Genomic DNA, 26,062 nt, shown 5'->3' on the forward strand with positions numbered 1-26,062 from the left:
TATTTTCAGAGTTTGGGAAGGTGCACAAAGCCAAACCACATCCTGACTGGCCTCTGCACACTTGTACACTTCAGTGTATAACACCAGGGAGGCTCTGAGCAGTGCACACCATGACCCTCGTGTCTCTCCCGCTGTTGGCACTCACATTTGCTGAAGAATTAGGAAGCTCAGAAACCTCGTCTTTTCCTAACTTTTCTACCGGTATCAAGAAATGCACATCTAGAGGTGCCACCTTCACTTGTGAAACAGCTTTTTTCTTTTCCATAGGATGGGATAGAAAAACAGGCTTCCCGACCCCTACTCTACACTACCCTCCTCATGCTCTGCTTTGCACATTCACCAAAAGTACGAGCTGGGTAAAGCCAGAACGGTCTCGTGGAAGAGGGGAGTCTGCTTTTGCCTTGCAGTGTTATAAAAACAACACATAGAAAAAAAACTGGACTGCAAAAAAAAGTCATGAAAGAATGGCTCAGCCTTCTGTTTGTCCCGGAAACAATAACGTTCATATATTATTGCTATTATTTGCCTTTTGTAATGTTTTGGCAACTACACCAGTCAGCTTTGCATATGTTTGGCCTCTGGTGTTTGCTCTGACCAGACAAGGTCCCTGGAGCCTCTTGGCTGCACTGCCCGCCCCAGTGCAGCGCCGATGGATGGCAAAAAGGTTCTCTCAAGACTTGTGCTAAAATTTCCACCTCTTGGTACTGATTTTAACTGTGCATCTTTAGGTAACATGGAATGGTTTGAGCAACTCCAGCCTACATTTGCTAAGGTAGCTCTGACTAAGCACACACCATCATGCCAGTCCAGGTCTTGCTCCCAAGTCATTTAAGGTAACATGCTCCCACAGCACACGAGTAGCAAGGCACTTCACTGATAATCTGGGTAGTATTTTTAAACTGGAGTAGCAAAAAATCCCCATGGAATAACAACACAAGAGCTGGCACAAAGACGTACAGATGACATTGCTACATACTGCTCCAGTCTGGGTTCCTTCGAGTGACTGAGACATCAAACCATTCATTATTCTACCCTCTTGGACAAACAAATCATTGTAGAAACCTATCACAGAGCTAGGCCTGCTTGTGAGGCCTTCCCATCCTGCCCCAGCTCCTCTGGCCTCACTCATTTTTGGTCACTTGTAATGCTTTACATCTGTTCTCTGGCTTCCCAGCTTCTCTCTTCTCCTTGGCAGCTGTCTCTGAACAGTTGCTGCACTCTGCAGCGCACAGATGTGCCTGTCTTAACTTTAATGGAGCTCCCGTTCTCATCCTGGCGATTGCCTGTAGCTTATCCACCAGGTTTATCATTTATTCATTTTCCCACAAACCCAGATGTATCCTGCACACAGGCTGCCAGTACTGGAAAGCTGGAGCTTGCTTCTTACAGCAGGTCTGGACTCTTCATCTACCATTGAAATGATCCAGCTGTAGAATCTGAACAGGAATCTCATGATTCACTCTCGACTGGTTTCACATCATCTAACTGATGCTTCACATACTGAGGCATCGTTCTCTGCTCCAGCTCCTTGCACCCGGGTGTGCAGGTCAGGAGAGAGCTATGACACAGCCCTGCAGATCCACTGACCAGGCAGGGAGGAGGGGGACGGGACGGTGCACTGCTGCACAGAGACGGCTGCCAGGCTTTCTACAAGGTATTTCCAGGCCAGGAAACGCGGGGTAAAGTCACACTCCAGGATTACAATATTTAGGCTTGTAATCTAGATCCTTTCCCTTTCCCTTGTTCTTTGACATCTCACTTCTTTTCAAACTGTCACTTCCTTCCTCAAAGGAAATTCTGCCCTAGTAATTTTAGCAAAAACCAAGGGAAGCAAATGTTTCCTGGAGGGACTTGAAGTCGCTTTCCCATCCGTGGAGATTTTAAAGTGCTCTTGCATGTGTTTTCTCCAGAAAACACGCTCACAGAGTCAGCATCACAGTCAAAACCACAGGTATCTCTTTCCTTTAGCCACCCACCAACTTCAGGGTGACTCTTCTCGTAGACAGAAATGCATTCCCCTCGTGTTGTGTAGGGCCTGGACAAGGTCATCCAGGCAAGGTCCCTTCAGCCCACAGCCATTTTCTGACAAACCTCACAGAACAGCATGTTCTCTCCACTGCTCAGTTATGCAAATCCCAGCAATCTGCATGAACCATCCTTTGTGTCGGGGCTGGCACACCTAGAGCCTGGGCTCGCCAAGAGCCCTTGGGTCCGGACCACAATCTCCAAGGGCTGAGAGACGGGAGATGTCCCTGCTCCCCATCCCTGTGCCTCTACTTTCACTGACTCGTTTCTAAACCCGGCACTATGTTAGAATCTAGCTATTGCATGCAGGAAGGAGGGACTCGCAGACAAGAGCTCCAGGTACACATTATACAAACCGACACTGAAGGGGAGGGGATGCAGAGCACCAGAAATACATGTATAAGGAATAAAAAGCCTTTTCCTTGGCGTCTTAGCCAGTACGTGGACTTGTAACCATAAGAATAGGCTGCTTTGTGGTCATTCTGCACAGGTTTATGTAAGGTTGCTCGTTGTTTGGTATCTGAGAAGGAAAGGCAACCTCCTGTCTCCCAGCTGTGCCGACAGAAGCAAGCCTGCATCCCTGGAAGATTTTGCACCATGCGTGACCCATGAGCACAGCAGTGTGCCGCAGTCGGTGTCCTGGCCTTCTGTTGCACAGCAACACCCAGAAATGCCACCGGCCTCTGCAGGAGCTGGACACTGAGGCTTTGTCACCATTTCAGAAAGGTTCAAGGACCACAGTTCAGCTCACTTAAGCACATGCCTCTTGCTGGCTAAGCACATGCTTAACTGCTTCATGGGTGTCGTGGTTTCAGCCCAGCCGGTAACAAAGGACCACGCAGCCGCTCGCTCACTCCTCCCGCCCCCTCCGGTGGGATAGGGGGGAGACGGAGGAGAGAAAAGAAAAAAAACCTGGAACCTCGAGGGTTGGGATAAGGGCAGTTTACTGGGACAGTGCAAAAAAAAGTTACAACAACAACGACGGTACTAATGAAAGAGTATACAGAAAAGAGTGATGCACAGTGCAACTGCTCACCACCCGGGACCCGACACTCCGTCACTTCCCCCACCGAAAGTCGAGAGCAGCAGAACCCTCCCCCCGGCCCACTCCCCATTTATATACTGGGCATGATGTCACATGGTATGGAATAGCTCCTTGGCTAGTTCAGGTCAGCTGCCCCGGCTATGCCCCCCCACCTCCCAGGTTCCTGCAAAAATTAACTCTATCCCAGCTGAACCCAGGACAACGGGATTGATCCAGAAGCCAGCTTCTGTGTTTCTGGGTCTGCCTCCTGCCACGTTTACCAGATCAGCTCTTTAGAGGTTTATGTTGCATGACTGTTGTTATATTCTTGTATCCACTCTTACTAACCTCCTTTCCCTACTCTCCTCAAGGCCATGGCAATGGGAATGATGACAGAATACTACCACTTCATCTTCACTACTCTGGTAAAGTATCTAATCTGTGCAAACACCTTTTACACTCACTGCTGAGATGGAATGGAAAGTGAGGAGGTAGTCTAAGCGGCAGGAGAGCGGGCTGGGTGTCCTGGCCTGGGCGTGCATTGCATGGCTGCAGGATACCAAAGCAGTGGGGTGGGAAAAGCAAGGGAAAGGGAGGTCTGGTACCCTAACAGAAGGTGAGAGCGGGGCTAGACTGAGCTTCAGGTTAGAATCAGACCACAATGATTTGGTTGTAACATCTCTGCAGCAATCGCAGCATTGCCCAGGTGCTCATTCTGAGAGACGTCAGTCTTTTCTTTCACTGCTTTTGGACTGGCTCACTCCTCTGGAGCTGTTCCGGCTTTGCACAGATGTAGGTTCTGGTTTTATTGCCCCTCCCAGTCATTTTGATTTCAGTGCAGCTACCCACGCACTGAAAGATGAGCATATGTGTGAATTTGCGAGGCTGTAGTCCCACAGACAGGATTTGATGGGACCAAGTTTCAGCCAGAACTGGGTATGTGTTTCTGTGTGTTCATCTAGGTCTCCCTTAAGAGCCAGGAGCAGCCCTGCTATGGTCAATAGTTCAGTACTGCAGGTTTATTTTGCATGAGAAGAACTCAGCTTGAAATTAACTCCACTCTCATTAAACACGGGCCAGTTCTTCTCTGACTCCAGGAGGCATTTTGGTTTGGGTTTTTTGGCATGCCACTTTTGTTTCCATTTAGGATGCTATTGTCTAGTATACTGTTGAATTTTGTGTGATTTTGAAAATCCTATTTATCTTTTTTCCTTTAGGAAAGAAACAGACTAAACTAACCCTTAAAAACTGCAAAATTTATTTTTCAAATGCAAAAGACATTTTAATTACCCCTGCTGCCATTATCTATTCCAGGCAGCTTTAAGCATTTCCCAGATAACCTCCTATTAATCAGCCCCAGCTGAGCCTAGAGTACATTTCATGTGTAGGTACAGCCTGGAGGTGGGAGAAGAAGAATTATAATAAATTAATAGATAAGCAATCACAATTAATGCCACTTTCCTGAAATAACAGTTATATCATGGGAAAGATATTTTAATCTGTCATTCCTTAAGGCAATGTTTTCCTAGCTTGCAATGCATGTGCTTCAGCTTCTACAGTACTAGACCCATGGGGTGCTAATGAATTAGTCTATTATGTTATACTGAATGTTTCTAAAAGGTCCCTAGTCAATACTGAGTACAGTGTATCAACACTTGGCATGAAATGCTTCAACATTTTGCTAGGCAGCAAGACTACAGTTCACTGACTTCTGCATGAAGAGCCCCATCAGCCTTTTCTACCAGAGGAGGAGGAACTCTTCTGAGCCTTTGTCTAATGCATGCACAGCATTTACATCCTGCGAAGTCCCAAAGCAGTGACAACCCCCTTAAACTCAACACTTCTAGGAATTTCTCAGCAGCTTGTAAAAATGAGTCCTTGCAAACATAGAAGCTTCCTCACTGCCTGCTGTCACTTCTGGGGTTGTTTAGCCCAGAGAAAAGGAGGCTCAGGGGAGACCTTATTATTCTCTACAACTACCTGAAAGGAGGTTGTACTGAGGCGGGGGGTCAGTCTCTTTTCCCAAGCATCAAGTGATAGGATGAGAGGAAACGGCCTCAAGTTGCGCCAGGGGAGGTTTAGATTGGATAGCAGGAAAAATTTCTTCACCGAAAGGGTTGTCAAGTATTGGAACAGGCTGCCCAGGGAAGTGGTTGAGTCACCATCCCTGGAGGTATTTAAAAGACGTGTAGATGTGGTGCTTAGGGACATGGTTTAGTGGTGGACTTGGCAGTGCTAGGTTAACGGTTGGACTCGATGATCTTAAAGGTCTTTTCCAACCTAAATGATTCTATGATTCTGCTGCTTACAGCAGTTACAGACAGGCAGAAGCAGCAATCTCTTCCCATCCTTTGAGTCGACATAAACAAAAATTACACACCCAACCTGCCTTCTCCCAATTAGGCACTAAACCAAACTAGTCCAGTTTTCCACTGGTGTTGATAATCAGGTACTCTTGTTAAACTCGTGTACCTGAGGCTCACGACATGACACAAATGTACTCATGACTGAGTACATGGCAGTTTATTATTCAAACAGCACTGTACATGCATGCCTCCCATTACGGCCATGGCCACTCCTCCCAGTGACAGCTGCCCAAGCAAATCCGTGCCCAGACAGGGATCCTCAGTGATCCGTTGCAGGCACGCTATCCATGAGCTGTTTTGCACAATAGCAGACGGAGGATGCCCTTCCTGGACACCTGCCTTTGCAGCTTCCTACTGTGGATGCTAGATGTGGTGAGGATTAGACCTCAGCATTGCCGCCTACGACTGATGAACCAAAGCTGGGGATATTAACAGGGGAGGTGGGAGAGCGTGGGTAAGAAAGGGGAAGAGCCACACAGAAACAATGAGAATAAAATTTCCTTAAAGGTAGTAGGACGGAGGGGAGAATTAATCTGCAGTACAGAAAATAATGAGTGAAAGGGAATGTAGATGAGGTGGAAAACAGACCCAGATGTTTCAATTTGTGGCTGTGCAGGAGCAGAAAATCCAGAAGAAACTCTTATGGCAATTCCCCCCCGACACCTCTCCACGTTCTGACACTCAGCTTGTATTCTTAATTATCCTCTAATTCCAGGAAACGATAAATCAGGTTGCAGCTGAGATTTAACCTGGAACCAAGAAAGGATCTGATGGGAGGTTGGCTTCTATAGGAACTTGGTGAGATGAAGGGCCAACGGAGAGCAGCAGGATGGGGAGGGCACCCAAAATATCAGTAGGATCTGAAGGGTGGCCAGGGCTGGCGGCCTGACAGCTGCGCGATGGAGACCATGAGGTCTGGAGCTCAGTGGATCAGATTTGTCACATACGGTCACATTCTGAGGGGGAAATGATCTGCTTTTGCAACCAAAAGTTATTTCCCCACAGCAATTTCCAGAATACAAACCAAAGTGTCTGACAAAAAGTTATGAACCTTGAAAAAGTAAATCTATTCCAGTGGGTCAGGCACAAGACCACTGTACACCCTCATATCCAGATGATATAAGCATCTGTCTGAGGTTAAACAACTGTATTTGCCCTTAGTAAGTCATTTGAAAGTCAACATTATGGCCTAGTTTTCACAATGCCCTTTAACAAAACATGGAGGTTGGTACTTGCGATTTTTCAGGAAAAAAAAACCAAACAAACAACAAAGACCCTGAACTCTGTTGTGGGTGTGATTAATGACTCGGTCCCTGGCTGCACCTGCAGATTAAAACATGGCATCCATCAGCAGTATGCCTTGGGGGTGCAAAGTCAGAGGCCAGTGCTTAAGGAAAAGATCAAACCCCCAAAGCTTATTAAAGCAAAACAGCTGTAAGAATTCCTTGCTCTCCCACTGAGAATGAAGTCTCAGTTGCTGGCAAGTGCTGATTTTGTTATGCTTTGCTTAGGGCAGTGTGTTTTAGGGCCAGTGCTTTTCCAGCTCCCCAATGCACGCCACATCTGAGTGAACCCACAGCGTGGCTGTGTCCTACCAGTATAGCTACATTATACAAAACAGCAACAGCCACGTAATCTCATGCTGTATTTAAACTCTTTTTTATAATCCCTTGTGAGAGCAATGAACATCGTTCCCATATTCACCCTCCACCCTCTATCACAGAAGACAGTGCTGTTGCCTTTCCACCTCCCCGCATTTTTACTATCATTGAACACTTGCAGAAATTGTTCAGGATAAACTCTGATTAAATATGTCCCATGCAACAAATGATTCCCATTAACAAAGCCCCCTCCCGACTGCCATTCTCCTCTACATTCAGTCACGATCCCCCTCAGGTCAGCTGCCCCGGGTTTTTGCTGAGCAGATCAGCTGTGGTACACTCTTGCCATGCTGCCTAGCCCCAAACTACTCAGACTAGTTACTGAGCATTGAAGTTAATCCCTGAATGGAACTTAATATTTAGATGTGCAGCGGAGCCAAGAGATGCATTAAAGAAGTGCACTGGCAGAGGCCTCCAAATGCCCCTCGCTCACTGCCTGCCAAGTGATGCTTGTGGGCTGGCTGCCAGCAGAGCTGAGGACTGCCTGGCTGTGGTTTTTTTAATTCATATAAAGGGCACTCTCATTCATTTGCAGACTGTGTAGGCTGGTCGTAATGTCAAGAAATGCGTCTTAGTTCCTCTTTGATAGCCGTCTGCAAATTGGCGTTCTGCATTCAGAGTTACTCTGTCATCTGCAGCACCCTGTGGGCTTCAGCACTCACAGCAAATCCTCCATGGAAAGGCCCCAGGGAGCTTTGGATACAGGAACTCTGCCTTGTCCCCTCCCCCTTGGTCGCAAGCCTCTTTTTTCACAGTTACAGATAGTGATTCTGGTTTTCTCCCCACAATTCACTTGCCTCTTTTATACAGAGTGAGTTCTTTGGCAGGAGTTTCCCTCTGCTGCGCGTGGGTGAACCTGCACATATGACACCCGAATACCACTAACACCTACAAGTCTCTGCAAGCAGACACTGATGGCAACAGACAGTACAATCCACCAAATTCATGAGGGCATCATCCCACCTCCCGCCTTCTGTGGGCTCTGCCTTCTCACTTCAAACACAGACATGAATCAATGCAGAAAAGACAAACAAAACAAAGCTAAACAAAATGTTTAAACTGGTTTCTCTCTTTTAAGGATCTTTATGCATTAGACCTAGAACCATACCGCTACTCTGGAGTGAACCTGACCGGTTTCCGGATCCTCAACGTGGAGAACCCGCACGTGTCCTCCATCATTGAGAAGTGGTCCATGGAGCGGCTGCAGTCCACGCCCAAGGCAGAGCTGGGACTGCTCGATGGCGTGATGATGGTATGAGAAGTTTAAACAAAGCACGGGTGAAGTCTGGGTAGCAGACCAGAGTGGCAGGGAAGTCAGGAACAGTCATTAAGGCCTAAATGTTATTTTTATTGGTGCTTGTACTAGTAACAACTCATCCAAGGTATCTTCCCCAAGGTAGTTACTTGCATTCTTTAATAACTGTCCCTCAAATGCAGTGAGTTTGGCTGGTGAATCCCCTGCAGCCCACCGCTGTGTTAACACTCTCCTTTTGCAGGCCCAGCTGCCAACAGATTTGCCAATTTTGAGAGACTCTGCTCCTCCCCTCCCTTCTTGCCAGTAAAAAGCTGCCCCCAGGACTGGCAAAATTCAAAGCTTTCAGTTCCAGAAAGGGCTGAGCACGGTGGGGAAGTGCCCTGGCTATTTCATGCTGGGAACAAGAAGAGAGGGAGCTGCAATCAGCTGGGTATTGTACCCCTTGTTCAGGCACAGCAGGATTTCTCCGTGCTTGCCTGACGTCCAGATGCAACGCGTGCTTGCTGACCTGGAAAGGGATGGGCTGTGTGCGCCGCAAACCCCGGAGCACCCAGGAAAGGGCATCCTCTCTCTTGGGTTGCTCTCCACAAGTCCTGTTTCAGCTCAGGGCAGGACGATCGGCTCGCAAGTCCCTCCGCCCAGCCCTGGGAGCAGCAATGGGGAGCAGAAACGCTCCCGTCCCACCGGACGAGCCAGGTAGCCGGGGCCTCTCCCACAGGGGCTTGCAGGGCTCCAGCTGCCATCATCTCCCCACAGAGTCCCCAAGAGCAGCCGAACGCCCAGCTCCCAGGGGCTGGAGCACAGCACACGGCTGGACTGGGCCAGGCAATTCGCTGAGATTGATGCGGGGAGAAAGAGCCAAAGCTATACTCGGAGATGGGCTTTGCTGCAGCTTTGATGACTCCTTTTAGGGTCTGATGGCAGCTCTGCTCCGCTGAGTTACTGCTCGGAAGGTACAGCACCTGCTCGCCCATCTGTCTTCCCTGCGAGGCTGTCTCTGACCCCCGTAATTGCTGACTGGCTCTCTCCTTCCCTCTCCCTTTAGACCTGCCAGAACCAACCCCACAAGTGGCAAAGCCTCCCAGACTTTCACCTTGAAATGGCTCCTTGTATCCCTCCTGTTCTTTTTTTTTCTTAGAGGAGAGCCCCACCATTCTCCTTTAGCCTTTTACGTTTATGCAGCATTGCCCACAACTGCAGCGTCATATTGCCTGCAACCATGCTGGGTTCCCCCCGCTGCCGCTGGCTCCTCTCCCATTCCCTGTCTGTTTGCTTCTTCAGAGGGGATCCTGCCTTTTATTTGTGTTTGTCTGGTGTCTGTCCCAGTGGGGCCCTGATCTCAGCTGGGCATTATAGTATGTAATTCACCATGAAATTGCTTGGACATATTCTTGTACTCACTCTCCTCTAGCCCCAAACTTAGAAAACCTGTCCCTGCTGCTGCACATACAAGCCCGTGGGATGCAGGTCGGGTGCCTGCTCTTCATGCTCGGGTGCTGTGGGAAGGGAAGGTCACGGGGACGGCTGCCAATGTTAAGGATTTTCTCCATGGCCATGTCCTGTTAGATATTTGCCCAGTTATTTGCTGTATTATTTTGTTTTATTGTGTTTTATTACACTGCTGCTACGCTCACATCTGTTTTGTACCTTTGTGAAGCCAGCAAATAATGTATTTTCACTAGGAGGACTTACCACATCAGAGTGAAAAATAAATCCAATTCTCTTGATCAGTGTTTGGAGGTGAGATGGGGCATCTCAAATTGAATCTAAAACCATCACATTATATGGAAGAAAAAAAAAGTTCTCCCTAGTTCAAATCACTGAAACGTGGGAAGATGTTATAAATCTGTGAGGTCCTGATTTTGGTGACAGTTTGGGTCATTTTGGAAAATTCCATGCCCACGGACAAGCTATTTAACTTCTCTGTTTCTTATTTCCCCATGTATAAAATAGTGTGGATAATATGTTCTCATATGGGGTTTTCTTACACTCAGACAAAACAGACTAAAGAAGAAAATTCTGTTACTATCGTCTACCTTTAGAAATTGCTAGCTTCCTTGTGTGACAATACAGTAGTAAATGCACTAGAAATAACCAGAACAGATACACACAGACAAATGACATTTTCACAATCTCTGATTTTAAGACAGAACTATATCTTGTAGTCTAAAGAGCCATGTAACAGAAAAACATGCTGATGAGGCTTTGTCATGTGCAGAGCTACATGTTCTGAGGACGTGCTTTGCATGACAGGTCAGCTTAGAGGTTTATACAAGTCTTGTGTTAAAGCATACGCATTTATGGCAATGTCTTGAGATCCCAGTGAATATCTTGAGAGCCCAGCCCTGCCCTCGGAGTGCTGTTTGCAGGGTTGCACACCCAGGAGGTGGGATGGTCGGCAGTGGACCAGGACAGAGGAACCCTCAGGTCCGCCAGGTGTTGGGCAGGGGTTAACGCAGAGGGGGTTCTTGCAGCTTCTCCTGCGACACTTTACGGATTCCCCACTGCTTTGCTGTCTGAATGCTTCCTTGCTCTGGAACCGCTATCAACACAAATGCTGTTCCCCTTTACTTTAGACAGACGCTGCCCTGTTGTACGATGCGGTGCACGTGGTCTCCGTCTGCTACCAGCGCGCCCCTCAGATGACCGTGAACTCCCTGCAGTGCCATCGGCATAAAGCCTGGAGGTTTGGTGGCCGCTTCATGAATTTTATAAAAGAGGTAAAAGCATGATTTGCAACCATAATTGCTTCCCACTAACGCAAAACTTCCCCGGCAGGAGCAGTGCAGCTACTCAGCACGCAGGTACAGAGGCACGTGGCAGGGAGGCTTGGCAGGTATAGGGTTATAAAAAATCCCCCCGCCTGGGCACAGGTACAACTGGATGGAAGCACAGATATACACCAGGCTGCTGAGTGCAGCCAGAAAGGAAAAATCCTGTCTTTGCCTTCAAAATAACATCCGTGCAGCCACGCCAAAACATCCAAAACAAGCTGAAATCTCCCATGCTGTCACTGAGACTTGCCCTGGCCTCTTCTTGCGTCAAGAGCAGCTGGACCACTCTCTGTCCGAGGCTGTTTCTTAGCAGAGCAATAGCCATTTGCCTTTTACAGGAACATTTGCTTGGGGTCCACAAAGGGCATTCAGTGCTGCTAAATCCCAGTGGCAAAGCTGGCAGCGCTGTGCATCTCTGCCTGCGTGCTGATGAACGGCTTTGGCAGAGCGGTGGATTTAGCAAGTAGGGAGCCCGGGGAGCGAGGAGGAAGCTTCATTCTCTGTTTTCAGTCATTATGATTTCTTTCTGTTCAGCCCACGTAATTGTTTGTTTGCATCTGGCTTAAGCACGCAAGCAGACTCAAAGCACGGGTGTTCATGAGCAGTGAGCTCACCAAGGGAGCGCAGCACAGGGAAGCTGCAGTGAGAGGTGGTCGGCCCTCACAAAAGAGCCCCCGTGCATGCACCCCTGCACTCACACCCTGGGTTTTGCTCTGTCTGCAAAAAGGAGCCCTCACACAAGAAAAAAATGAAAGCAGAGCTGCCAGGAGGTACTGCAAACCCTACCAGATACATCTTTGTGATAAAACCCCCTTATTTACTCTAAGGCCTTTTTAAACTTCTACACCTGTGGCTCTTCACATGGGAAGTTCTGAAACTGGCTGCATATCAGATACGTGATTGGGCCACATTTAAAAAGCTGAGTATAAAATCCCCTGAAGTTTTTAAACAGAAGAGTAGAAGTACATTGTTAACCGTTACTATGATTTGTGCTGCAAATCACCTACAGACCCCAGCGGACCCTGAACACATAAGTGCAGCGAGAGCGTGCCTACCCCAGGTGCTGCCTGAGCTGCACGAGCGCACAGATGTAGGGGAGGAAAAAGGAAGAATGATTCCCATTGCAGAGAGAGAATGAACTTTTTTCTTAATAGGCACTGAAGATGGTCCCTCTCCTCTCTCTGCCTCTCTCTCTCCTTTTTCGTGTTTTGTTCCCTTCTGCAGAAACCTTCTCCAGCTGGCTGCCAAAAGAGAGTGTAAATAATTTGTTTGGTTGGCTCCTTTTGCAAATTACCCTGAGCCTCACACTCCAGTGCCTGCTTGTTGTTTCCCTTTCTGGCACCGCGTCAGCTCGTTGCAGGGATAAGCTTCCTCCCCATTGCAATCAGAACACACTGTAATTGCTCTCTCTAAACTCCTGTAAAGACAAAGCAGCGCGCAGAGGGTTGCCTCGCTGCAGACACCCGCTCCCCCGGCCCTGGGCTCCCCACAGATACCGGCACCGCTCGCTCTTCGTGCATGCACAGGCCGTGGCCCTCACCGTACCGGGTCGCTGCAGAGCTGTCACTCCCGGGGCGAAGCCCTGCTTGGTCCCATTTGCTGAGGTGCAAAGGGGCCGGGACGGGGCCGTCAGGTCTCCCCGGGAAGTGGGGGGACAGGGCCACGCGTGGGGGCAGGAGGCAAGAGGACACGCTCCTGTGCAGCCGCTGCTGGCCTGGAGGCCAGGACAGCGGGTGCTCGGAGTTTGCTTGCAGAGACAGGGCCGACCCGAGCGGGATCAGAGCCCACTGGGGGCTGTGGCGATGCCGTGTACCCCCAGCCCGGTCCCCAGAGCCGTGCAGCCCATCGGTGCTCTCGCTCCAGCCCTGCAGGAGCTGCATGGCTCAGCACACAGCTGTGTTTGCTCCGGTTGGGTATGTTAAACACTCCGTGTTTTCCCTGGCTCCCGGGGGGCTCCGCAGGCTGCACGTCCCACAGGCAAACCACCTGCACGCCAAAATGAGCAAACTGAGCGCAGCCTTCCCCAAAACTCAAGGGTGGCGAGGCTGGGAGGAGGCTGTCATTATTCCTCGGGAATTAATGAGGAAGAGCCGGAGGAGCATATTTACTGGGAAATATGCCAGTCATTCCCCCCTGAGAATACATTATGCCACCTTCATCACACTGGGATATTTCAAGCTCTCCCACCCATAAAGGAAACACATTCATCAGCAAGGAACGCACACTGAACTGCTCAGAGGAAAGAGCCCGAGTCCCAGCTCTCCACTGCTGAGATGCGATTGTAAAGCAGTAAACCATGTCAGCAGCCTGGCACTCTTACGGGAGCATCCTCCGTAGGACAGATGCTTATAGTACATCCTAGCACTGTCCCTGGGCAAAGCAGGCATCATATACCATGCTGTCCCTTAGCACCTGCTCTGCTAGCACAGCTAGCATCTGGTATTTGGGGGTCTCTCACCTCCTAAATCAGAAGAGATTAATTCTGGTGGTGCTGCAAAGTGTACAGTGGAAAAGAAACGGAATCATAGAATAATATTGACTGAACTGAATCTAGATATTTTTACCCCAAGCTCCTGCTCACAGCAGGACTAGCTCCCAAGTCAGACCAGGCTGTGCAGGACCTCGTCCAGTCAAGCGATGAAAATCTCCAGCAACGGAGTTTCCCCAGCTCCTTTGGGCACCTGCCCCCTGCTTATACTGCCAAAAACTGAACCAGGGGTACCGATGCAGCATGCGCCCACCAGATTCCCGTGCCTGTTTCAAAACAACAGAACCTGCTAGCATGGACAAGCTCTTGGCCTCTTCTGCTCCACTTTCCATCTGAAAGGAAGGGAGGGAAGTGTTCAGGACATTTTAGCTTCCACATACCTTGGAAGCATCAGCAGGTTCATGCAGAAAAGGATTATTTATGAACTTGACTGGAGTTGTCCCAAACCCAGGCTCCCTGCAGCCCAGCATTTATCAGTACTACAAGGATAAATGCAGCACACAAGGATACCATGATAAATGCAAGCAGTTTTCTACTGAGTCATCATGTCCTGCAACAGCTGGCGAACACAAAAGGTGCGAACAAAATTTGTAGCAAGGACTGCAAGAGAGTTAAGAAAATCTCTAGCTCCGTCTGTAGTCTGAACGGACGTGATTATTAATTAATCATGCTCTTTGGGGAGAAAGAACCTGTATAAGGACTAATTAAAAGAACATACAGTGGAGGGCAAAAGATTATTTATGATACCAAGTAACAGCCCTGCTACTTTTTCTCCCTTCCACAGGCCCAGTGGGAAGGATTAACAGGACGAATTGTCTTTAATAAAACTAGCGGTTTACGGACAGATTTTGATCTGGATATCATCAGCCTCAAAGAAGATGGTCTCGAAAAGGTAGGCAGGGTTTGTCTTATCTGCATATGGCTTAGTCTAAGTCTGATACTCAGGCAATAGAGGAAATGCTTGGTGGTTGTATTGTTTCCAGGTTTTCTGTTTTTTATATAAAAGGATATTTACTTTGTGGGATTTCTCAGATCCTTTTCCATGCCTCAACCATGACTCACTAGCCCCGAAGCGACATGTGTGGGATTACAGTTACTAGCTGCAGAAGTGCTTGTGGCACTTTCCTGAGATAGTAGAAGCAGAAGAAACTTTCTGAGCAGCCATTAACCTCTCCCTGCCCAGGCTAAAGGTGGAAGGAATAAAGGCTGTCCCACCCCATCTTGCTGGGCTTGCTTACAAAATGTTGATTTTTCCCTGAGGAGGCAACAGCTCTTGAAAGCATCATCTTGGTGTGATTTCCCACAATGAAAATTGCCTAAGGCTTGGAAATGGCACCAGCTTATTACAGCCTAGATTTTGCAGGAGAATGCAGTGTGTACTTTTGTTTATTTCTTCTATGTGTTATCTAAGGGACAATGAGGAAAAAAAGCAAAGTGCATTTTTGCCTGGCTGGCTAGAGGGATCTCATTCGGTGGCCATGCTTGCCCAGCCACCCAGAGGCAACACAGCACAAAGGCTGCAGCCTCAGATCCTCCTAATTAGTGCAACTCTCCTCTGGGCACAGAAATATGATACTGATGTGCAAATCTGTTTCTCAGGTGTTCATGGGGATTTCATTTCCTTTTCTACAATTACTTTTCAAAAAAAAAAAGGCAACATGCAAAGCATTAAACACCCCTAGAACGTCCCTTTCAAGGTGAGATCAGTTCATTTAAGACAAAAGAGAGCAGCAAGTGGCCTGAAAGGAAGAAAGTACTGCACTGGGGACAGCTGATACCAGCGAGCAATGCCCAGGGGCTGTGCTCTAATCAGGCTCCAGATAACAGCATGCAAGGGCTCCTGGAGCCTGACCCCTTTTGTGAGTAATTCTGAGTCCCCGTTGTGCTAAAGGTGTCTTGCAGATTTACAGAAGAAAGTTGGCGAATGGGCAGCAAATCCCTTTCTAGAGCAGAGTCTGCTTTTTGACACCCACAAGGTGCCTACTGGCAGCTAGGGAGGAGTGCTGAGTCCTGTAACCTTTGGGCATGGAGACAGGTTATGCTACCGCGGGAAATGCCAGCCGGGAGCAGAGAGAGGGAGTTTTCAATTAACCATGCAGCAAGCGGCCCAACATGCACAGATGACTTTTCCAGGGAATTAATCACACAGTGCAGGTAGGCAGCCCCCGGAGGCTGGAGGGCAGCAGTTTGATCAACCCTCCTGTTTGGAGGGGACGGATCCTGTGCAGTGAAGCTCCCTGGGACCAAACAGCTTGACTTCCCCACTCCTCTTTTTTACAGTTTGTTTTTCCTTCGCTTTGAAATAAATTGTTGCCACACTTTCACACCACAGCAGTAGTTCTTTGCTTCATGTAAAAAACCTCAAGGTCACCACAGCACTCTCCTAGTGGGTATTTTTTGGTGTCACATACAGAATAAAGAAAACATTTCAAATAAACCCAATGACCTTCAGTCTCAGCTGCAACCAGCCAAGCCTGTGCAGGAAGGAGGCGGGAGAGGAGCAGGGGAAGATGCCACCTTCTCACAAGAACTGAGCAGGAGATGATCTTTGTAGCTTGACTTCTTTTTTACAAAATATTTTGTTTATAGTCTAAACCAAAAAAAACAACATGTCTTTTTGGAGTACAGTGGCACCGACAGACCACCGGAGAGCTGTGTTGGTAGAATAATAGAAAAACGTGCGAGTATTTGGATACGATGTGAATCTAAATGTTTAAGTACAACCGCAATATCTATCTGTCAAACTAATACTCCTCAGGTGTACTGGAGAATAGCTGGCACCAGCTGTATTTATTGCTATTGTGTGTCACATAAAGCCCATAGGAAGCCGCCAAACCTTGATGCATACTCTGTACAGCCATTCAACTTTTGTCTCCAACAATTCAGAGATTTCACAGTTCCCACTATTATTTTTTTGAAAGCTTCTTGTCAGCTCTAGAGGGGTTTTAAAGTATTGATGTCAAATCTCTGCTGAAGCTAGGGTTCTGTCAATAGTTAATCTGAAATAACAAAACACCAAACTACAAACAAATCCCATACGGATTGTGCATTATGTATAATAGCTTATGTTTGTTGAGCTTTAAGATTGAACTCCTGATCCTTATACCTCCTCGATGTTCCAGGGATTACAGGAGTATTAACTAAATTACATGTATTACTAATTACATGTAGTTTGACTATCTGACTTGCACAGTTCTCTTAATGCATTTTTTTCCTTTCTCTCTCCTTTTTAAATATTTTAAACTGATTAATTCAGTCTTAAGTGCCATGTATTTAATTTTCTTAAAGAAAACTTAGCAAGGCATAGTTAACTGAGTCTGCAGTGCTGCTAGCAGGGGCCTCTTAGACTTGCTTCTCTTTTCCCATGCACAATAATAATCTTTTGACATTGCAGCTGTTGTGTGATTGAAGGGAGATATGGGGGATTGCTTAGGTTTTACCTGAAATATTTAGAGCCTTTCACAAAGTTCATGGAAACTCTTCTAGAATTTGTGATATTTTTTTGCCAGGCAGCATTGCTCATTACAAAGTGTCTTTTTGGGGATGCAGTAAAACCAAGTTCTCCCCTTAGACTGCTGAAGAGTTTGAAGAATCTTAAAAATAGCAATAAATAAAATATTGGAATTTCCTGGCTCCCCAGTGGGTTTGAGCTGTCTGCCTTTGGTTTCTTTCTGAGTCCCATCTCACAGTTTCACCCTACAGATGGATTGTTCTGTTCCTATTTCCTTGTGGGCTTTTGTTTTTTCTCACTGTCAGGCTGGCTATATAGCCACCCTGCTCTGTTTGCTGGCAGCAATCCTGGATGCCTCCACCTTTCCTGACATTTTATCTCACTATCACAGTCCTTTAGCCAGTCCTGCCTTCCAGGTTTGTTCTAAAGCCTCCCCTGCACTGCGGAGATCAGGGTAACATGCTTAGATTTGCCCAGATGACTTCTCTTAAAGAGAGACATGTTTTGCTATTTCTGGATCAATAGACTTTTTCAAAGTCTAATAATTTATTAAAATTGACAGCTTGAGAAAAACAGAGCACCTCAAATTGATGAGGAACATAGCTGCACGTGCCTGTGCCCATGCAAGCCTGCAAGCCTGCTGCCATTCCCTCCTCCAGGTTTGCTGCCAGGACCAAGATCTCCCCTTGCAGTGGACTTTCCTGAAGGGATGACCAGGCCCTTTCCAAGGGGATGTGTTAGAAATCTCTGTCTAGTTTACCACAACACAGAGGATAGGAATGGTCCCTACCAGGGATTTGCAGAGCTGGTCAAGTCATTTTTAATTCTCCCCACCAAAGAAAATTGGTGTGGAAATAAAAAAAAAAAAAAAAAAAAAAAGGCCTCATTATGTGTGGGGTTTTTCATTTGTTCTGCTTTATCCTTGCCCAGAGTTGACTCTTCAGCATGGCTTGATTGCTCTACATAGTACCTTTGCAAATTGTTCATTCAGCCCCTAAATTCCAGTCATTGTGGTCTTCTTTCATGTACCTGCATCAGACGACAGTGCAGGGGTTGTTTATTATACAGGTGCAGCTGGAGTGACCTGCAACTGAAGGGTTAATGCAAATCTTCCATTTAGGTGATACAAGATGATAATTTCAGCTTTGTTTCTGTTTACTGTAGAGGAAAGAAGCAAGCTCCATTTTCCAGGCCAGTAGGATGCTGAGAGCAAGTGAGGAATGTAAGGCGGGTATTCATGCGTTTGCTTGCTTGCTTCGTTTCAGGTTGGAGCATGGAGCCCTTCTGATGGTTTGAACATCACAGAAATTTCCAAAGGACGAGGGCCTAATGTCACAGACTCGCTGAGCAACAGATCTCTAATTGTCACCACTGTCCTGGTAGGAGATTGCAAGCCTGTCTTTTTCCTCCACCCATAAATCTCAGGGATATCTGGTATTTCTGAAAATTCACAGCATCCCAGTACAGATCTGCTAGTCCCTCTGGAAAGCCGAGCAAGGACAAAGAGGTCCCCCGCATGCGGGCTGTGCTCAGCAGGGCAGCGCTATGCCCATGCACCTGCACCGAGGTGGCCTGCGGCATCCTCCGATGCCACCGCTCCCGAGCAGGCTGCCAGCCAACACGCGGCGGATGGTGAGGCTGGCACGGGCCAGCTGGAACCACGCATGTTCCCTGTGCCCAGGAAGCTGCTGCTCGTCCCAGCTGAGCTCCCCCCGCTTCAGCCGCCCGGCCAGGTCCCCTGTCCCCCCTTGCTCCCCGTGTGCTGGAGGGCACGGGAGGTTTGCACGTGCTGAGCTCCAGAAAAGCTCCGAATCGCCCGTTTATCACCAGCGCCCGGGCAGGCAGCAGCGGGCACTGTCAGAAGGCCGGCACTGCCTACCTCAGATAGGAGTGTTCTTGTTACAGAAGGAAATACTAGGAATGACCAGAGACCCTGGCTTAGCTGCGACAATTGTGTTTCTTTCCCCCTCTTATGTACATATTTGATAAACTAGCTAAGAGTAATGTTGTTATCCAGCAAACCACAGTTGCTTAACAGGTCTCCTCCGGTTCCAACTGTTGTGCTGCATTTTGTTCTCACATTTGCTATTGGATTTGACGGCAGGCATCAGATCAGAATGAATTTTTATTTACTATCTAATGAATTATGACTAGTGGCATTGGTTTCTATATGGCTGTATTACACAGCGCAGGCTCACGGAATGTCACCAGGAAGCAACAAAAAATATCAGCCCTTGGACAGCCTACCCATGATTAGGCCTGAATTATGGTTTTGCTTATGGAAATTTTCTGGCCCTTTTGTGTGCCGTATTTTCAGGGAGCATAAAGGTACAGATGGTAAAGAGCCAGCTGGGGATGCGTTCCCCAGTCTGGAGCAGTGTGATCCCTCATGATGTCCCTGCCTTCCCAAAAGGACGTGACCTGACAGTGAGGTTTTGTATCATAGAAGGAAAGGGACCGAGAAAGTGCCCAGAGGAGAACAGAGAAAGGAAACACTTGGTCCAGGGCAGAAGAAGAGCTGGAACCAAAGGTCTTGCATCCCTCAGCAAGAGGTTAGCAGATTGGAAGCAGGCAGAATATGAGCCAAATACAGACACTGCTGCAGCTTTCCTTGCAAATTAGCCACTCCTTCTAAAGGACTTCCCATTCACCACATAATATTTGTTCCAATGAAACACTTTCATGAAAGTCTCTCTCTCCAAGAGTCAAGTGCAGCCTTAGCTCATTGACTACACTTAGTAACACACCGCTTTCATGCCTCAGCATGCAGGGGAGACTGGAAAAGTTCCTTCCCTTCCCAGTCCAAAAGTTTTCTACTCTGCCAGTCCCATGAGATCACAATGGGTCGTGCTTACAGGAGAGTCTGCACGGGGCGGTGTTCCTGTGCCATGTGCATTAGCAGAATCGGTGGCAGCAATGGTCCCCCACTGGCTACGGTTATTGAAATGAATCGTCACATCAGGAGTTACTGCAGAAGCAGCAGAGAAATGACAGAGCGAAAGGCACTTTAACAATTCAACATGCATCAGATTGTAAGACTGCTTCTGTTGAGACCCTTGCAGCAGTGCACGTGCACTCAGGCACGATACGCACACAGTTTGGGTGGTTTGGGGTTGGGGGATTTTTTGCATTTAAGCACTCTTGGTGTGTTCAGAAAGCAGAAGTTTAGGCAGTATTTTTCTAACAGGCCAAATGGAGAGACCTGCCATACCAGGTTTAGTTAATTTTAGCAAGGTAACCTAAAGTGCTGCCAGTACCTGTACACAGGAGATGCAAATTTTTAGGGCAACATGAATAACACATCACATCAAGTCACTCCCAGGGGGAGGCTCAGGATCAGCTCTAAGGGAATTGTTCAGCCCATACTGTGGCTGGATAAAACTCACCAGAAGTTATATAACAACTCCTCTTCCCCCCCATTCTCTTTAATCACAACTGTGCACAGCGCATTGGGGAAAATTCTTGGGGTGGGACGGTTGGTAGCACTGGGGAGGTGGTTTGAGAGACGGCAGCAGAGCTGCCTGCACTGAGAGCTGGAGGAGCACCCGACTGCGGGGCGAAGCCAAAGGACAGCAGTTCAGGACTGGAATATCAGTGAGAGCTGTATAGACAGGACTGAGGGAAACCAGAAAAGATGCATCTTGTCAGGGGTAAGATGCATGGCCAGAGTTGTAGAAATGTCTGGGTCTAGGGTGCAATAATCACTGTACCTCAAAGACCACAGCATAATGCAAAATGATGGAGCCAGGAGGAGACCTGTCAGCCATCTGCCTTTGACATGCTTTTTTCAGGCAGCATTTTCATCTCATACTCCACAAGCATGTACAAATTACATAATGTACAAGGGTGATATCAGTTCCTATTAACTGTGCCATTCCTTGGGCCTGCACATGTGCCACGGGGTATCTACCTCGAAACCACAGCTGTCCTGCAATGCCCTTGCCTGCAGGAGAAGAAAATGTGCTTAGACCCGAGTTCTGCAATAATTGCATTTTCATATACTGGATTCTAAAAAAGAAAATACAACCCTAAATTTTATTTGCATTTGCAACACCTCTTTGTACTTTTGCACTGGTGTGAATGATTGTAGAAAAGCCATAGGAGGAACCTTTAAAAGGAAAAGCATGAAAGGTTTTTTTTCCCCCTTTTGATCATATTGCAGTGACTTGTTGGAAGAGAAATATTACCCCAGCAGCCAGCGCCACTCTCCCCAAGCAATATGGGAACTGTGAAGTTATGAAATTGAGGGCACCTTCACTGAGAAATCGATTAGCAAACTGAGAGAGCTTGTGAATTGGATGTCTGGCCATTTTCAGTAATAAATTGTGAAATAGTCCGTGAATAAGTGGTTCACAGAGTTCAGAATTACCCCCTAGGAAATGTTTGAGACCTGGAGATACATTACTGAAGCGAGTGGCGTCCTAATGTTCAGTGCTTCGGCTGTTAAATATGTATGTAATCCCTACAGCGCTTCCCAAAATTAATAGTGCTTTACGGCTGCTCTGGAGCCAGTGTATTTATATCAAGATCCATAGATTCAGCTGATCCACAAACAAAGCACTAATTCCAGAGAAGAAAGCCGAGGAGGCGGCCAGGGAGAGCAGGATTTAACTGAGCTGTGCGTGCCAAGCTAAACTCTATAGGCGTGATGTTATCAGTTTTGCTTTATCATACTGCAAATCGAGCTTCGCCTGCTCTCGTCCCCTCCCTACCCCACTTTCAGGCCCAGCAGGCACCTCCTGCCCACTTGCCTGCCCGCACCGCAGATGGCAGAGGTGGGGGCTGGCAGATTGTGCTGGGAGACAAAAGCCACCAACCCCCAGGCTGGCACAGCCCAGCTCTGGGTCCCGAACCCCCTCCTCGGCATACCCACCTGAGGCAGGGCGCCTGCGCTCCACCAAACTGGGCATCTCGGTAGTACCCGAACTGGGACTCCAGACCTTCCCTCCCGCGACTTTAAGCCCCCTCGTCCCCGCGCAATACTGCGGGGACTCCAGCAACACGGTTCGCTCACCAGAGCAAAATGTGAGCCCTCCCCTCGCTGACCACCCCGCGGGCAAGGACAGTAACCTTGCAGATACCTTCAATTTGAGCCATGTATTAGCTGCTGTTGGTATTTCATCCTCTCCTTACCTTCTAGCTTTTGCCTGCTGCCTACCATCTTTTGCCATTTCCATCTGTCCCCTACACATTTTCTCCCTCAGGCTCCCCAGTCTCCCTCGTCCTTGGTGACTGCCCAAGCCTGATATTCACCACAGGGCTGTGCAGTTTGCTGTGCGTTTGCTAACTTCACCTGCCAGCCTCCGCTAAAGAGGCAGGGATCCATAGGGCAAAGCCTGCTGTAAAGCAGTTTATTAGTTATTTTTTGCTTGTGCTGGTGCTTGGCACTGCTGTGATTAAAGATGCCTCCCAAGCATCCCACAGCAGCCATAACTGGAGCAGACAGCAGAAATTCTCTCTGGGTAGCAGTTGGGCCCTGTATCCCATCAGCCAGTGCCGGCAAAGGGAAAAGCGAGCTGAACTGGGGAACGTTTTGGGCTGGGCACCAGCCACGCACGGCTCCCTTGCCCTGTATTTAACCCACCAGCCTCTTGCTCGCTGCAGCTGCAGCAAGCGACAGGTACTGTGGTGTGGGTCAGCGGCATTTCTGCTGTGCAGGACTTGGGGTTCAATTTTTCCTCCCCCCTTTTATAGTTTCTCAACACTTTTCATTTTCAGAGCATGAAATGGTTATTTTTCTCCCTGAAATCCTACCAAATGGAAAACAGTTGGCTGCTCAGAAGAGACAAAATTAAATTTTGTGGGGTAAACAAGGTTGCTAATTAGCTGATGTGCTGTGCAAAGTTAATTTATTCCCAACATGTCACGGTGCCAGCCCTGCCTGAAGATCCTGCGCCTCGTGGCTCAGGTTGACCAGCAGGGATGGCCCTGCCTCCGGTGGGAGCTGGGCCCGCAGCTGACCCATAACGGGGACTTTTTGCCTTCCCATGTGCAGGAAGAGCCCTTTGTCATGTTCCGTAAGTCCGACACCGCCCTGTTCGGGAACGACCGCTTTGAGGGTTACTGCATCGACCTCCTAAAGGAGCTGGCCATCATCCTGGGCTTCACCTATGAGATCCGGCTGGTGGAGGATGGGAAATATGGGGCGCAGGATGAGAAGGGGCAGTGGAACGGCATGATCAAGGAGCTCATCGACCACGTGAGTGAGGCCCATCTGCGGCTGCCGAGGGGTGGCTGTGCCCGGGCTGTCCCCGAGGCTCTCTGCCTGGGGTGGGATGGGTGCCCACTGCTCGCTGGGTCGGGGTACCCGCAGCGAGCTCCTAACACAGAGCCTGGGCTCTGTGTTGCATGATCTGTCAGAAGACTATCTCTTTGCCTGACTCCTCCAAACATTCATTTGGAGTCTCTGAAAATGGACATTCTCGCCGGACAGCAACAGGTTCTGTGGCTTCAGCCACAGACCCTCCCCGGCACGCGGGCTGGGCACGCAGAGAGGAGGGAAGAGGTTTCTCTGAGGCCCGGCTGCACACCGGCTCTCCTGAGCCGGCAGCGTGGCTGCCCGGGCAGGAGCAGCATGAGCCTGCTCTCATCCCCCGAGGACGCTGCTGCTCTGCCCCTGACAACTGTGGGCCAGGGCACAACACCGAGGTGGCTCGGGGACCCCAGACGTGTCCCAGACACAGCTCGGCTGAATCCAGATGATGTATCCAGACTGCAAGAGCAGGTGTGCAGGGGACAGTTTAATATTATTTTTTTTTATAAACGCAGCTTATTTTCTAAAATCTCCTGGGATGTGGAGCTCCCCCTGCAACAGAGCAGCTGTGCTTTTCCTTCCGCAGGCACTTCTAAAAGCCCATTAAACACTAGTGAAACTGTCGTGGCAGCTTTACTCTCGCAGCCGCCAAAAAGTCACCTAGTCTGAAACCTCAACTCGCAGCCAGAGGTTGCTCAGTTTCCTAATTAGATATTTTGCCTCCAGCACGTCCTGTGATCCCAGAAGCCGAGTTAGGGAGGTGAGGAAGACTGGTAGTTTTATGAATCTCCGATTCCCAGAAAAAGTCTCTGGAAGAAAAGATCAGGACAAAATTAATCTATGATCTCCACTGCGCAGGCAGCAGTATAAGCAGTCCTAGAGCTGTAACACAGCTCTCTTCTCCTGAATACCCTGCTCAAGTGGTGCAGCCCTTGGACCACCTCTCAAGTTCCTGGCTACATTTTGAAAACATTGCCTAAGCAGAAAAGAGACAAAAATAATCCCACATACGTAGCAGCTGTGATGCTCTCACAGTTCATGTGAGAAGAATGTATTTGCTGGGTGAGTCACTTCAGTAAATGAGCTTCGCTGTGAACAGATAACAGAGCATTGTCTGGCGGTGAGACTGCGGAGCTGGGGCTCAGGGATCTAGGTTGTGTTTCCGGATTTGGCGTGTCTGCCCTAAATGACATTGGACAAGTTGCTTCTGTGCAATACTTCCTCCATCTGTAAAATGCAGATGATAATGATTACGTCCCTTATAGGGACAAAGTGATGCTTAATCAGTTTGTGAAGAGTGCTGGAGCCCTTAGATGGCTCACCCTGGAGAAGCGGGAAGTGCGGCAAGGGCATGCAAGGACAGCCCTTGGAGGAACAGGATGCTGTGTCTCACAGGGGAATATGCCACAGGCTGTGCAAACCTACCTTTGTATTTCGGCTTCCAGAAAACTCCATACAGCTCAAAATACAGATTTTATAGTCTCTTACGCAACACCCTTGCTAAGTTAGACAAGTGACAGCGTCCCAGCAGAAGAGATTGGTGCTTTGCCGTTCCGAGTGATGTGTGTGACATAGATATGAACAGACGCAGAGCACAGACTGCGATCCTCGGCAGCGCACTCCGGGAAACAGCCTCCTGCGGTCCCGCACCCGCTGCCGGGAGCAGAGTCTGTGGCTCTCACCGTGGAGTATCTGTAGTGCAGGGCTCTGAAGAAGTCAATCACTCCAAAGCAGGAAATAAGATATAGGGAATAGAAACCAGACCGTCATTTAGTCCGAGCCATGTCACTTCCAATGTCCTGCAAGATGTTGTAGGGCTCTCAGGAGGCTTTCAGCCATTCCCAAAGCTGTGGTCAGCTAAAAGAGACAGACTGAGAAGAAGGTATGGGGAACAACCTCATTAAGTAACATGAAATTCATAGTCAGCCTGCATTAAAGTATTTCTTGGCTAACTGTTTCAAAAGCAAATTAACATACAGCAACAGGAAAGGACTAAATCCCCTCTTCTTGCAAGTTTTACTATAGCATTAAGTTTGAACTCTGCTTTCTAACAGGTGTGGTTAGGTGCATGCCTTGGAGTGATTTATAACCCTTGCCCAAACTCCATATGAAGCCATTATTTTCTTTATCTGCATGTCATTGCTTTTTATAGCAGTGTTTATGTAAAGCATTAAAAAGTGAAACTGCAGCCAGATGGGGCCCTTCCTCAGCAGCAAAGCATCTTCAAATCGTGTGGGGAAAGGAACAACTGATTGGCACTTTGCAATGGGAAAGTTCAAACTTATTTCACACCTAGTAGGAAAAGTGTTGGAGACAGCATTCAAACAAAGTTGTAGTGATGAAAACAGGGCTGCCCACACTGTGAGTTTGATATCTGGGCTGGCTTTCCTCCATATTCAGTGTCTCCTTCTCATAAAAGAATTGGGATCATTCAGGTGGGAGCATAAAGCAGGTAGGATTTTGTGAGGTCCAAACACCCGGGCCAGGATTAACTCTATGCAGAAAGTCTGTGTATTGCTGAAGACCCCCTTAACTCATCTGCATCTGAGACTGAGCCCCCCAAGACTGCTGTGATGCACCAGCTCTGGTGGGCCAAGCTGATGTGCAGGCTGGATTGAATGTCCCATGCATAGGAGAGGGTGCTCCCGAGGTGAAATAAGAGGCTAAAATGGTGATTGTTATCACTCGGAAGGTCTGAGAGGTGTGGGAGCGGGAGATGCTGTGTGCCAGGAATAGCCTGATCCAAGGCTGAAATTCAGTGAAAA

General features: G+C 48.3%; 1 protein-coding gene across 3 annotated transcripts in view; it reads left to right on the forward strand.

Moving 5' to 3' along the window:
• GRIK3 (glutamate ionotropic receptor kainate type subunit 3) overlaps window positions 1-26,062 on the forward strand; it is a 126,660-nt gene that overhangs the window by 71,899 nt on the left and 28,699 nt on the right. For all 3 annotated transcript variants that reach the window (XM_030039501.1, XM_030039500.2, XM_030039498.2), the window contains exons 5-10: window positions 3,421-3,474; window positions 8,155-8,328; window positions 10,908-11,051; window positions 14,378-14,485; window positions 18,310-18,423; window positions 23,040-23,243. In XM_030039501.1, the coding sequence (XP_029895361.1) occupies window positions 3,421-3,474; window positions 8,155-8,328; window positions 10,908-11,051; window positions 14,378-14,485; window positions 18,310-18,423; window positions 23,040-23,243 (798 nt within the window). The remainder of the gene's footprint in view (window positions 1-3,420; window positions 3,475-8,154; window positions 8,329-10,907; window positions 11,052-14,377; window positions 14,486-18,309; window positions 18,424-23,039; window positions 23,244-26,062) is intronic.

This window comes from Aquila chrysaetos, chromosome 16 (assembly GCF_900496995.4).
Source record: "Aquila chrysaetos chrysaetos chromosome 16, bAquChr1.4, whole genome shotgun sequence".
In the NCBI taxonomy this organism is placed as follows: Eukaryota; Metazoa; Chordata; class Aves; order Accipitriformes; family Accipitridae; genus Aquila; species Aquila chrysaetos.